This window comes from Alosa pseudoharengus, unplaced genomic scaffold, assembly GCF_046254945.1.
Source record: "Alosa pseudoharengus isolate Yale_2024_CS ecotype anadromous, Long Island Sound unplaced genomic scaffold, YU_APseudo_1.1 YU_APseudo_1.1_scf_11, whole genome shotgun sequence".
NCBI classification, from domain to species: Eukaryota; Metazoa; Chordata; class Actinopteri; order Clupeiformes; family Clupeidae; genus Alosa; species Alosa pseudoharengus.
The window spans coordinates 18,316,805-18,329,936 of record NW_027468576.1 but is presented as its reverse complement, the minus strand read 5'-3'; the positions used below and the strand labels follow the sequence as shown (position 1 = coordinate 18,329,936).

At 43.9% G+C, this 13,132-nt stretch overlaps 1 protein-coding gene across 1 annotated transcript; it reads right to left on the bottom strand.

Moving 5' to 3' along the window:
- Positions 1 to 279: 279 nt before the first annotated feature.
- map2k2a (mitogen-activated protein kinase kinase 2a) lies at positions 280 to 8,584 on the bottom strand. The gene is made up of 11 exons (XM_076278225.1): positions 7,865 to 8,584; positions 7,300 to 7,510; positions 7,054 to 7,200; positions 6,697 to 6,774; positions 6,224 to 6,275; positions 4,083 to 4,207; positions 3,523 to 3,736; positions 2,976 to 3,040; positions 2,739 to 2,800; positions 2,220 to 2,265; positions 280 to 1,984 (listed from the first exon to the last, which is right to left on the bottom strand). Exons 1-11 carry the CDS (start codon positions 7,945 to 7,947, stop codon positions 1,874 to 1,876), a joined length of 1,194 nt encoding a protein of 397 aa, XP_076134340.1. The 5' UTR covers positions 7,948 to 8,584; the 3' UTR covers positions 280 to 1,873.
- Between the last annotated feature and the right edge of the window lie 4,548 nt (positions 8,585 to 13,132).

The following is a 13,132-nucleotide window of genomic DNA, read 5'->3' as shown; positions in this document are numbered from 1 at the left end:
TGGCAAAGTAACTGCATGTGTCAATGTCCACAGGGTCTAAAAATATGGAAATGGTGCCAAGAATCATCATGTTCCATGCCATATCAGCAAAAGCAGATTAGGTGCGACCACTGCGTACATTACACATGCCCCATTAAGAGCCTGAGAGTGGTGTAGTTTTTATATAAGCCTGCAATAGCTGCCACCAAATTAGGAAATGCCTCTCACATTTTAATTCACATAATGATATAACAAATCCATATGATGTAGTTCAGTGTACATTAAAACAACTACAAAGTAAACCATTCACAAATAGGTTTTATTTTTATATTAGAACTGTATTCAACATATTTCGTGTGACAATAAAATGACTTTCCTCATTTCCTCTAAACCAGATCAGAGAGAGAGAGAAAAAAAGATTTCTTTAAGACTGCAGAGACAGTACTTTTGCACTGTTAAGTAAGCTTCACACACCAACGTGTGGAAAAGCTTTCATCTCACTTTTTCCCGTCAAGAGAGTACAGGATAGTGGAGAATAGCAGAGAGCACAGAGCAGGCAAAAACGACAGCTTTATCATCATCATCATCATCATCATCACCACCACCACAAGTGCTGCCCTTAGTAGAGTGAGGGTCTTCATCACTTAGTGCAAACTCAGACCAGTCACGGAAAGTATAGCACTGAAGCGTTTGGCAGACCTCTACTCCAACAGTTGAGAGAAAAGAAACAGAAACAACAACAACAACAACAAAAAGAGAAAATCAGGCAAAAGAGAAGAAATATGATTTCAGGCATCTTCCGTAAACACCGAATTAAACCACCATGAATTGAAAGAGTGAAAGAGGCAAGACAATTAACCATGCCAGTCGGAAAGGAAACGAGCATGTTTGACCACGTCCTTAGATTCAAGAGAAGTGACCGATGCTTTGGCCTCTTTTTGAGAGACTAATAAGCATGATACCAAGTTTCTCCAGTCACAAAATGCCACAATTAAATACAGTACAGTATGGTTTCATCAGGCTTTATACTTTTAAGAGTATTTTTTTTTTTGTGAGATTAAGGTCAAAAACATAAGACTTAAAAGCATTTACATCTCATGATATTGGTAGTGGTCACACAGAGGCCAAGAAAGCTACTGTGTGACCCTCCCCATCGATCACCACACACCCCTCGAGCTTCCCTAACAGAGCTGCAAGCACGCCAGGGAAACCGACAGTAGCCATGAGTCTACATTCATGATATCAAACACCATAACAGCGCATAATGGCGTGTTCAGTCTGCATTCAAGACAAGTACCTTCTTTGGTTTGAATTGAACAGGCCAAAAACATGAAACACAATGAAACAAATAAACAAATGTGAGACAAAAGAAAAGATAAGGTCATCTTCCACTGTGGCTTTTTTACATGACACAGCGCAACATGCCGCTGCCAAACAGCGTTGTTTTGGTGACTATTTCACATTCATGATATGAATAACCCACCATCACCCATACTGGAGGCCTGTCAACAATGTGGCCCACATCAGATCATGAAAACACTGAGGATTTTATAAGACAACAGAAAGAAATTACAAACCTAGATGGAAGAGATGAAAGAAAAAAAAACCCACTGGAGATAATTTGGTGTTTTCAACTTAAATGAATCACAAGGTTTGCTATGGACCTAATTCATCGCAATGCATCTCCAGAGATAGAGTAGCTAAATGATAAACAACAAACAAGTGTAGAAGTGTGTGTGTGTGTGTGTGTGTGTGTGTGTGTGTGTGTGTGTGTGTGTGTGTGTGTGTGTGTGTGTGTGTGTGTGTGTGTGTGTGTGTGTGTATATGTGTTGCACAGAGAAGGCAAAGGGATCGGAGAACTGTGAAGCAATCAGGAGTACGAGAAGAGGCTTGGTCATTCGGCACATCGGGTCGGAGTGCTGGGTTGGTTGAGGCCCATGGTTTTGCACAGCCAGCCGGCGAAGTCCACCTTCTCCACCTCGGCGCGCTTGATGAACGTGTGACTCTGAACAACGACAGGCAGAGACAGAAGATCATCTCACACGCATCAACCTCAAAAACATCACTCAATTCCGACACAACCCTTAAAAAAAAAAAGAGTTATCTCTGAACGGTTGTGGTTGGCTAGGACTAAACCCTTACAATTAACATGCAAATGAGAAAGCATTAGAGAGCTGATTCCCAGCCACGCTCCTTGAAAGCAACGGATTAGGATGCACAAAACAGACATCGCCACTCACCACGAGCATCTTCAGGTCGGCCCGGTCTGCAGGGTTCTTTATGAGGCTAGAAGTACAAACAGACAAGGTTTTTTTTTTTTTTTAAATGTGATTTTTTTTTCTCCTTAAGCATCAACTTGAACCTGTTCAGTACATGAGAAATACAGGCTAGCTGACAGGCAACAATTGCCTAAATCTCTGAGACCTCTAAATATGACATGCCACACCCTTAAGTAAGTTAAAAAAAAAACAAGTTGACCTGAAAGCTCTGACCCATATGAGGTTACGGATCTCACTGGCTTGATGCGCACTTGTCTGTACTTGTTACCACATACACGCGTGCACATACACACACCCCCACACACACCCCCACACACACACCCCCACACACACCCCCCCACACACACACACACACACACACACACACACACACACACACACACACACACACACACACACACACACACACACACACACACACACACAAGGGAAAAATGCAGTTTTGCATAGCACCACAACGAGTGAGCACTCGACTCTTACCATTTATTCACAAAGTCCTGGAAGTCGGAGGTGTAGACTCCATGTGGCAGCTTGGGCGGAGGCTGCAGCGGGAAACACAAATGGGGGTGGGGGTGGGGGGTGGTGGAAGAGGGACACAACTTGAGAAAGAGTAAGTGAGGACCGCAGAGGGGACTGCGCAAAAGAAGACAGGACAAAAAAAAAAAATCAGCACAGAAGAGAAAAAAGGGGCTGCACCATCAGCACTTTGTTTCTGACCTCATTGACAATGTAGTCCAGTAGTTCAAATATAGCCATCGCCGGACGACTGTCCATTCCATGTCCTGGGGGAGCAGATGGTCACATGTATGAGCGGAGTACCACCCCCACCCCAAAGAACAGCACAAGCCCTCTATTTTACCCCTGTGTCGCTTGCTATGGGTGAATGCACGATGTTTTATGCTGTGAGATTCACGTTAATGTTGCATTCAGTGATTCTAAGCCAATGCACTCTTTTCTCAAATTCAGCGTTTCGCAAACACTAATGCATGTACACAGTACGGGGGCTGTGGTTAAAAAACAAAGAGGCTTGGACCAAACCATTAACTGTTCCAGCCAATTACCACATTGCTGTATGCTTACCCAACAATGTTGGGGAGTACAATGAATTAGAATCACATATCCATCACTTATCCCCACTTCAACCTTTTTAACCTGTTTCTGACAGAGACAATGGTGACGTTGGGGGGTGGAATTCACCAGAACCTCTGGCTGCACTTTTGACTGAACCTTTAAAGACATCGGTGACGTTGGGGAGTGGACTCACCGCTGACGGGCCGTCCAGGGGGTTTGGGCCTGGGCGAGGTGCTGAGCGCCTCCCCGCCAGCCTCGTTCAGCACGGACCGCCCGAAGATGGCCTCCAGCTCCTTGGCGTCGGGCGGGGGGATGGGGAAGCGGCCGATGGCCAGCTCCACCAGCGACAGGCCCATGCTCCACACGTCCGACTGTACCGAGTAATGCGTGCCCTGCAGTCTCTCCGGCTGTTGAGGACCACAAAGCGGCAACAACAACGTCACAAACACACACACACACACACACATACATACATACACGCACGCATGCATGCATGCCCGCCCCCGCCGGGGAGCTGCCAAACCCGGGCTGGAGCCAGTACGAGCGCCAGCGTCAGCTCTGAGCGCCACACCCTCCAGGTGCCGGAGAGGAGTGGGCGCAGAGCTGGCAGAGGCCACGTCCGTACCACGCGCTATGTTTCCTGGGCACGGGCACAGGTTCTTGGCAGGGCTCTGTGGGTGTGGGTGTGTGTGTGTGTGTGTGTATGTATGTGTGTGTTTGTGCATGCAAGGGGGAGGGGGATAGCTGACTCACCGACATGTAGGAACGGGTTCCCACGAAGGAGTTGGCCATGGAGTCGATGAGCTGGCCGCTCACGCCAAAGTCGCACAGCTTGATCTCCCCTCGCGAGTTCACCAAGATGTTGGACGGTTTGACGTCTGCGTGGGGAGAGCATCGGAGCCTCAGGTGAACGTCCACAGAGAGAAAGAGCGGCCAGCGTTTCCATCTCATCACCCCCGACACACACACACACACACACACACACCCACACACACCACACACACCACACACACACACACACACACACATCCCCCCAGCATCACCTGCCCATCCCCATGGCCTGCGCCAACATGCTCTCAGGCCCACTGCCTTACCGCTAAAAATGTTTCACAATTCGCTAGAGACGCTAACAAACACTGAGCATTGCCAAACCTCCCGAGTTTGAATTGGGAGAGCACCAAAGAAACCCTCTCTTTTCTTCCACTCCCCTTTTCAAATCGTGGGGCAGGAAAATGTTTTAGGGCCAAATGCAAAATTTCTGTTTTGACATTACTCTTTTACAGTGAGTGCCTCACCTCCAAACTTTTATTTTCCCCCCTTTTTTTCAGCGGGAAGGGACAGAAATAAACAAGTCCATGTGAGAAAGACAGAGAGAGGGAGAGAGAGAGAATGAGACAGCGAGCGAGAGAGAACGAGACAGAGACAGAGAGAGAGAGAGAGATGGCATGAGACAGGGAGAAAAGCAGGGAGGGGGTTGCAGGGCGCGGCCACCATGTAATCACATCTGAGAGGCTGTAATTACTGCCTGGGCTCCCAGACAGCTCTTCAGTCACTGGCCCTGCGACCACATCCACCACCACCAGGGCACGATAGGCTCCGTCACCGAGCCCTTCTGCTCCCTACCGGGCACCACTCACTGCCCACCGGCCACCACCGCCACCCATTCCTACTCTTCTCCTACCAGTTCACACTGGCCAACGACTTCTAGGGGTATACTGATTGTTGTGAGAAGGACAGTCCCAAATCTACCATTAAATCTGCAACCTCCTTTGTCCGTATGTTTGAGTGGGTGGGCGCTAACAATAAGGCTAACAACCTAGTGTATCCCATGCCGGCAGGTGACATCAGTACACAATACACCTGTCCCCACTGGTCCCCTTTAGTCTGATCTCCAACTCTACCCCCAGATCTCACTCACAATACAGGTGCAGAACACCACTGCTTGGGAGCTCGGTCTCATCGTGGCAGTGGTATCATAGTGGCTAAGTAACTGGGCTAGTATGCAGTAGCCAGACAAGTTGTGGGTTCAAGTGCTGGCTGCCAGTGTTGTGCAACAAGGCACTTCATCCCAAGCTGCTCTGGGGCGACTGGCCCTTGTAGTAATTCACATACGCATATTGAATACGTAAATGGCTTTAGATTAAAGCATAAGGCAAATGAATAAGTCATTATATTCTATTATATTATCTTGAATTTCCCCTTGAGGATCAATAAAGTATCTATCTATCTATCTATCTATCTATCTATATATGGTCAGACATGGGAAAGTGACTGTTCATAAGGAGGCTAAAACTAACGAGTGCAGACCACTACCTGAAATATCTCTGATGGCTTTGAGAAACAAGCTTTATTAGCTGTGCAGCTCTTTAACCACAGACTACTGTTATATTTGTCACTAGTCTTGCAAAGCCATATATGATCGCCTTTGAGGCAAAAGGACTTTTAACACGTCATTAATCCCTCCAAAATCTTAACTTCCTGCTTTTTACAGCATGCACAGCACACTTGACCAGGAACTTTAAATGGTCTCCTCCAGCAAGAATTAGAACTAGGCACAGCAACATGTTCATAACAGAGAGGTCAGTACTGCTGAGCTGATGGAGATGTCTGGTGGTTAATTAAAGGAATGTGAGGCTACTCTGCTTCAAAAAAGGATCATGTTTTTAGTTTGGGTCGGTTTACAAATGTCTAGCACCATAAATGCTATAAGCTTTCCCACCAGGATCTGATGAAGATGTCACTCATGGATGTCACCCTCAGACATATATGTCTTTAGATACACAAGACTACATTGGTGGCTGCTCCGTTCTGCTCTCCCAATTGGAATCCAGGACGATTGCAATTTCTCTCATTGCTAACTCTTCACTGCCTTATGGTTTATCACCAACTCTTACCTCTATGCATAATTTGATGCTTCTCTCGGAGATACGCAAGTCCTCTAAGTACCTATGAAAACAAGAATAAAAACAGCAGTTTACAGTTATATTTTAAGAATGCTTCCTTTACACCAACAAAGCTAATATTACCCATTAAAACTCATCAAAATGAAATGTTGCTGCTATATCTATTCAACTCCACACTAAAGTAAAAAGTATACATTACTTCAGAGAAAATGTTGAAATTATTAAATCTTTTAATATCTTATACAGCAGAAAGAGAGAGAGAAGCGTGAGGGAGAGAGAGGGAGAGAGAGAAAAAAGCAAGAAAGAAAGCAAGAAAGAAAGAAATCGAGAGAGAGAGAGAGAGAGAGAGGGAGGGAGAGAGAGAAAAAAAAGCAAGAAAGAAAGCAAGAAAGAAAGACATCGAGAGAGAGAGAGAGAGAGAGAGAGAGAGAGAGAGAGAGAGAGAGAGAGAGAGAGACACTTACAGCTATGCTGACTTTCCCAAGTATTTCTTCCGGGACTCTCTTGGCTTCTTTCAGGACCTGGTCAAGGGACCCTCCATCCTGCAGAGAATTAATGTAAATACAGCCCTCAGAACCATTCAGAACATGGCATCACTTGCCCACTGGCACAAGGAATCAATGGTTCATTCACAAATATTCCAAATCAGTGGCAGTTCTTGGCATGGGCGTCATGAAGCACACATATTTATTATCAAGAGGAAGCCCTTTTCCTCAGAGTTGTATGTTAAAATTAAGATAGCAAAAAACAAACAGCTTGCTCCTTTCAAGAATTGAACAGATCTGATATACTCATTGTGGTCAGTAGCTCCTAGTTCTCACCATGTGCTCCATGCAGATGCTAATCTCGCCATCGCTGTAGAAAGCCCCATAGAAGCCTACTATGTAGGGAGAGTTGCATTCGTGCAGCACTTGAAGTTCTCTGATGATCTGGTTCCTGATCGCTGGCTTGATTTCTAAATGGATAAGCTATACCACACATGAAATGACATCCTTTAGGACATGATTACTGGAAGCAACCATACATTACCATGGCAAGAAAAAACAGGTTGTAATGGTTTCACTCACCTTCCTTGCCATGACTAGTCCAGAGGGTTTGTGACGGACTTTGTGGACCACTCCACCGTTGCCGGCACCGAGCTCACAGATGAGGTGGAAGTCATCATCTTTGAGTTCGCCCACCTTTGCTTTCTGTGTGAGAAAAGCCTCCAAGCGTTTCCTCTGCTGCTCATCCAAGTCCAGTTCCCCTAACATTTTCGGTAGGTCTACTAGACTGGCCCTAGGTGATGTAAAAGCCAAGCCAACAAAAGGGTTAAACTATTTACATAATTTTGCAAGTGGTACACAGTACATCAGTTATTAAAAGCATCACACCTTGAAACCTGGAAAGCTGTTTTTTGATAAAGTGCTAGTGGATTTTTTTCTTAGTAACAATATTGAAATGTTACAAGAATTTAATTGATTTTAAGTTCGAACCCTCTACAAGAACAAAGAAGTTCCATAAAAGGTATTACACCCATACCTCTGTTACTGCAGTTGACAGATAGCCTAATCTACATAAAAGTTAACGATAGCGGAAGACCTAAAAGTCAAAACAATAACAAAGACAAATTCAATTAAACAGTCCACTCACTCAATTGCTGCATTGGTTGAAACCGCTTGCCCCTCTCCAGCAGGTGTTATGACAATGGGGCCAGGTCTCTTCTTTGGGGCCATGTCTGATAATCTAACTCGAAGGTCTAACACGTAAACACTAATCTATATTCAGACTCAGTAAAAACTGACAGTAAGCGACTGAATTAGCGGAATAACTTCGAGATATAGGGAGTGACACTGGCACTTCACAAAAACAATGTGCACTGACAACTCTGCGAGATAGTTAAGTATTGTAGTTAAGCTAGCTGACTAGCTGTTCAATTGGACGAAAAGATCATGCCCAGAAATCATTTTAGGCTAGTTTCCAGTGGCTTTACAGCTAGGCGCTTCCTCCTGGCAGCATGAAATCATTCAGCCCTTAAAATTGATAGTCCGTATAAAAATTAAGCAGCAATATACTGTACCACATGTAATAGTAATTTTGCATAATACATCACTGAAATGTCTATATGCTTTCGCTCCCCAACGAAAATCGTGCTTTGCTCGACGCAAGGTGGACGTGGTGTCTCAGCTCTCACGCAGACATGGACAGCAGCATTATTTGCTGGTGGCACCTTCCTCGAACCCTTGCACGTCTATGGGCACGACTGCTGACTCTCCAAAGTAACGGGAAGGGTGCGTGGTTTTAACACTCTGGATTTCACAATATTCGGTGGGGATTCCGGTCCAGGAAGCAGCAGCAAACCAAAAAGGAAGCTTTCTCAATCTCGCGAGACGAAGTTTATATACCAGAAATGACTTACATGAATTATCGCGACAGGCCATTACTGCTACACCGGACCTGAGTGAGAACGCGTGACACCTAGTGGAGCAAATTTGCCACATCACGGGCTTTTGCTGTAGGACCTAGGCCTAATTGAATACAAGGTTCCTATTTATACAGTGACACACTTTCCATTCCATACTTTTTCCTTACTCAAATTTCCAGACTTTGCGTTAGGTTTTCTGACTAAAACAAATTGCAGAGGTGATGAGGTGAAATCTATTTCCTAATGTGCAATGAGGAAAATCATTCAAGTACTTTACTTTACTGGGCATAAGACACCTTGCTCTTTGACTGACTTTGCACTTTGCCTGTCATTTTATTTGAGGCTCTAAACACTTATTATTAAAATAAATTATTCTGAACACATCTTGCCATATCTGTACCCAAGCAAGCTTGGTTATGCTTGGTTACAATGCTTGGTTAGAAATGTTGTCCGACTTACTCCGATGCAGCAAGACGTCACCAGGGTGTCAACATGCCACATGACCCTTAAGACCTCGCTGGAGTAAGGCGCTGGCAGTCAGTTCATGCAGGTGCTTCCCTCTGGCTGCACAAACATGGGACCGCTTCTGTGATGACAGAACTTTGCCCTGATTGGGCCTAAGGCTTCACTGAAACATGTAACATTTCTATTTGGACAGTTCAGACAAGTTCAGATCAGTTATCCCCTATGCAGTGGCAATTTTAGGCAGTTCTTAAGGGTTGCTCAAGCACCCCAGTGTGCATACGATAGTTCACTGATGGAAGAGGCCTCAGAATCACCTCAGACATGTATTGGTTGCAACAACAGGGTAATCAGATAATACAAATAATACAGATTCAATTTCAACTTAATATCACTTATAGAGCGCCAAAACATTGCACATGTCTCATGGCGCTTAACAGAGTGTTAAGCAATCAGAAAAGGCCCATGAGTAACTCCCTAGAATTGGAGATACATGTGGGAAGAAACCTCGAGCAGATCCACGACTCAAGGGCCTGACCCAGCTGCCTAGGGTCAGTACAAAACAGTAAGGTCTGTTTACATGATAAATGAATAAGAGAAAAGAACGTGTTTAAAGCCATCTGATGTGTATGTTACAAAGAGGTGGGATGGTTACATATCCAGAATGATAATGCATGAATCTTATTTAGTGTCAGAGAAAGTTCAAAAAGTCCAGTGTAGGAAGTGAATTGTCCAAGGGGATTAGGAGTTGTCATAAGGCAAGTAGTGGGTCGTTAGGCTGCGCAGGCCAGGAATCCGGGCAGGGGGACAGCAATAGGTGATGAGTGAGATGAGGGCCAAACACAAGGATGTCTGGTGACTGGTAATGGTATACCTCATAAGTGAGGTAAGGGGGAAGAGAGAGAGGGATATAGAGCGGGTTAGTATTACTATAAATCAAAATGATTATATCAATAAGTATATCATTGGTACTTGGTACTATATAGTGTTATACCATAGTGAGAATAGGCAGTGAGAGTTGAGAGAGAGAGGGAAGGGGGAGAGAGGGGAGAGGAGGGGTTGTACGGCGTGACACATGAAAGTCCATGACAGCACTATGCTATAGCAGCATAACTAAGGTATTGTGAAGGGTAGTCAACACCAGCGCAGGTATGGTCAGTGACCACCATCACACGTGCGACTGGGGTGCCAGTCACACGAGGACTCAGCAGGGTGGTCCATTCCAAAAAACCCTGAGGTGGGTGAATTTCCACGCACCATACCTAACTATGGGAGGCAGTAAAGAGGTATGTTTTAAGTCTAGACTTAAAAATAGGGAGTGTGTCTGCTAGTCGAATTGAGGTAGGAAGATTATTCCAGAGGAGGGGTGCGCGATAGCTGAAAGCTCTGCCTCCTACTGTAGTTTTTGAGATTCTTGGAATTACAAGAAGGCCAGTATTCTGTGATCGTAGCGGTCTGGGTGGGTTATATGGAACTAGGAGATCTTTAATATATTCTGGTGCCTGGCCATTAATGGCTTTGTATGTTAGAAGTAATATTTTGAAGTCAATGCGACTTCTAACAGGCAGCCAGTGTAGAGATGCCAGGATAGGGGAAATATGTTCATATTTTTTAGTTCTAGTGAGTGTGCGAGCAGCTGCATTTTGTATAAGCTGTAAGCTCTTTAGACAGGTGTTATTGCAGCCAGCGTATAGAGCATTGCAATAATCAATCCTTGAGGTGACAAAAGCATGGATTAATTTCTCAGCGTCTGGTAGGGATAAAGACTTCCTTATCTTTGAAATGTTCCTTAAATGATAGAATGAAACTTTGGTAATCTGTTTTATGTGATTACTTAGTGATAGGTCTTGGTCAATTGTAACTCCTAGATTTTTAACACATGTGGATGAGGATAGTCGGAGATCAGTAAATGTAGCCTGTGATGAGGATAGGATATCCCTCATCTTTTTAGGACCTAAAACCATGACTTCTGTTTTATCGGAGTTCAAAAGCAGGAAATTGTTTGTCATCCATGTCTTTATGTCTCGTATACATGTGTCAAGTTTGGCTAACGGAGTTAATTCGTCAGGTTTTATGGAAAGGTATAGTTGTGTATCGTCTGCATAAGAATGAAATTTAATGCCATGTTTCCTAATTTCTGAGCCTAGAGGAAGCATATAGAGAGAAAATAACAGGGGCCCTAGTACTGAGCCTTGAGGCACCCCATATTTTACCATAGTCTGGGTAGATGGTTCATTGTGAACCTGTACAAATTGTCTGCGGTTGGAAAGGTATGATCTAAACCAAGCGAGTGCTGAGTCTTTAATGCCTATCGAATGTTCAAGCCTGTGGAGTAGTATGTTGTGGTCTATGGTGTCAAAGGCAGCACTGAGGTCCAGGAGGACCAATATTGATATATGTCCATTATCGGCAGCGATGAGGAGGTCATTAAAAACTTTAATTAAGGCTGATTCAGTACTGTGGTGAGCTCTGAAACCAGACTGATATAATTCTTGGATTTTATTCATATGCAAGAAGGTACCAATTTGTTTCGACACTATTTTTTCTAGTATTTTTGACAAAAAAGGGAGATTAGATATAGGCCTATAATTGGCCAGGTTGTTAGGGTCAAGGGTAGGCTTTTTGAGGGATGGCTTAATGACAGATAACTTAAACGACTGTGGTACATGGCCTGATAGCAGTGAGTTATTTATAATCTGGAGCAAAGCATTATCCAACAAAGGAAGAGCAGTCTTCAGAAGATGAGTAGGAATAGGATCTAGTAGACTAGTTGTAGATTTTGATGAAGAGATTGTGGAAGTGAGGTCTAATATGTCAATAGGTGTAAATGAATTCAACGTTGTTCGTCTCATCTGTGATTCAATTATGTTTTCGCTACCGTTCAGCAATGGAGTATAAATATTTGGTGAGACTGACTGGATATTAATCTTATCTCTAATTGTTTCAATTTTGTCATTGAAAAAGTTCATGAAGTCATTACTGTTTAGGCAAATAGGGATAGATTCGGTTACTTCGTTGTGGTTCTTCGTCAGGCGGGAGATTGTGGTAAAGAGAAATTTTGTATTGTTTTTGTTTTCTTCGATCAGCGAGGAGTAGTAAGTTGACTTGGCTTCGTTGAGTGCTTTTTTGTAGGTGATAAGGCTATCTTTCCATGCTTGGCGAAAAACTTCCAATTTAGTGGTACGCCATTTTTGTTCAAGTTTACGCGCTGTTCGTTTGAGTGTTTTTGTCTGTGTGGTATACCATGGAGCACGCCTTACTTGTTTTCTCATTTTCTTTTTGAGTGGTGCTACTGAATCAAGGATTGAGCGTAATGAGTTCATCACATTATCAGTTAACAAGTCGACCTCGGCAGGATTAAGGAATGGGCCTTCTGATAGGCCTACCACATGAGTCCGGAATGGGGCAAGCGTAAGCGAAATTTTTTCTAGAAAGTCTGCATTAGTTTTTCAGATAAGCCGCGGCTGTAGTATTCAGCTAAATTTGGTACTGCATGTTGTAATGTCATTGTAAAAGTAATTAGATGGTGGTCAGTTAAGGTCGGGTGTTGTGGCAAGATTGTTAACTGCTCTATGTTTATGCCGTATGATAAGACTAGATCAATAGTATGGTTATGTCGGTGCGTGGGCGAATTAACATTTTTGCAGAACCCGACATGGTCAATTAGGGATTGAAATGCAATTGTGAGACAATCGTGCACATTATCCATATGAATATTAAAATCACCCAATATAAGTATTTTTTCTGTTTGGATAGTTAAAGTAGAAAGGAAATCAGAAAATTGAAATCAGTGTAGGGGCCAGGGGGTCTGTACAATGTGACCACAGTTACAGGCTGATCAGTTTTCCAGTCTGGCGGTAAAAAATTGAGGACTAGAACTTCAAAAGATTTAAACTTGTGTGTGAGCTTGGGAGATGTGAGAAGACTAGATAGATAGATTGTAGCTACTCCACCTCCCCTAATTCATGACAAAAAACGAATGACACTTGACAGAAGCGTTGTCATAGACGTTTATGACTTGTTTACGACACGTT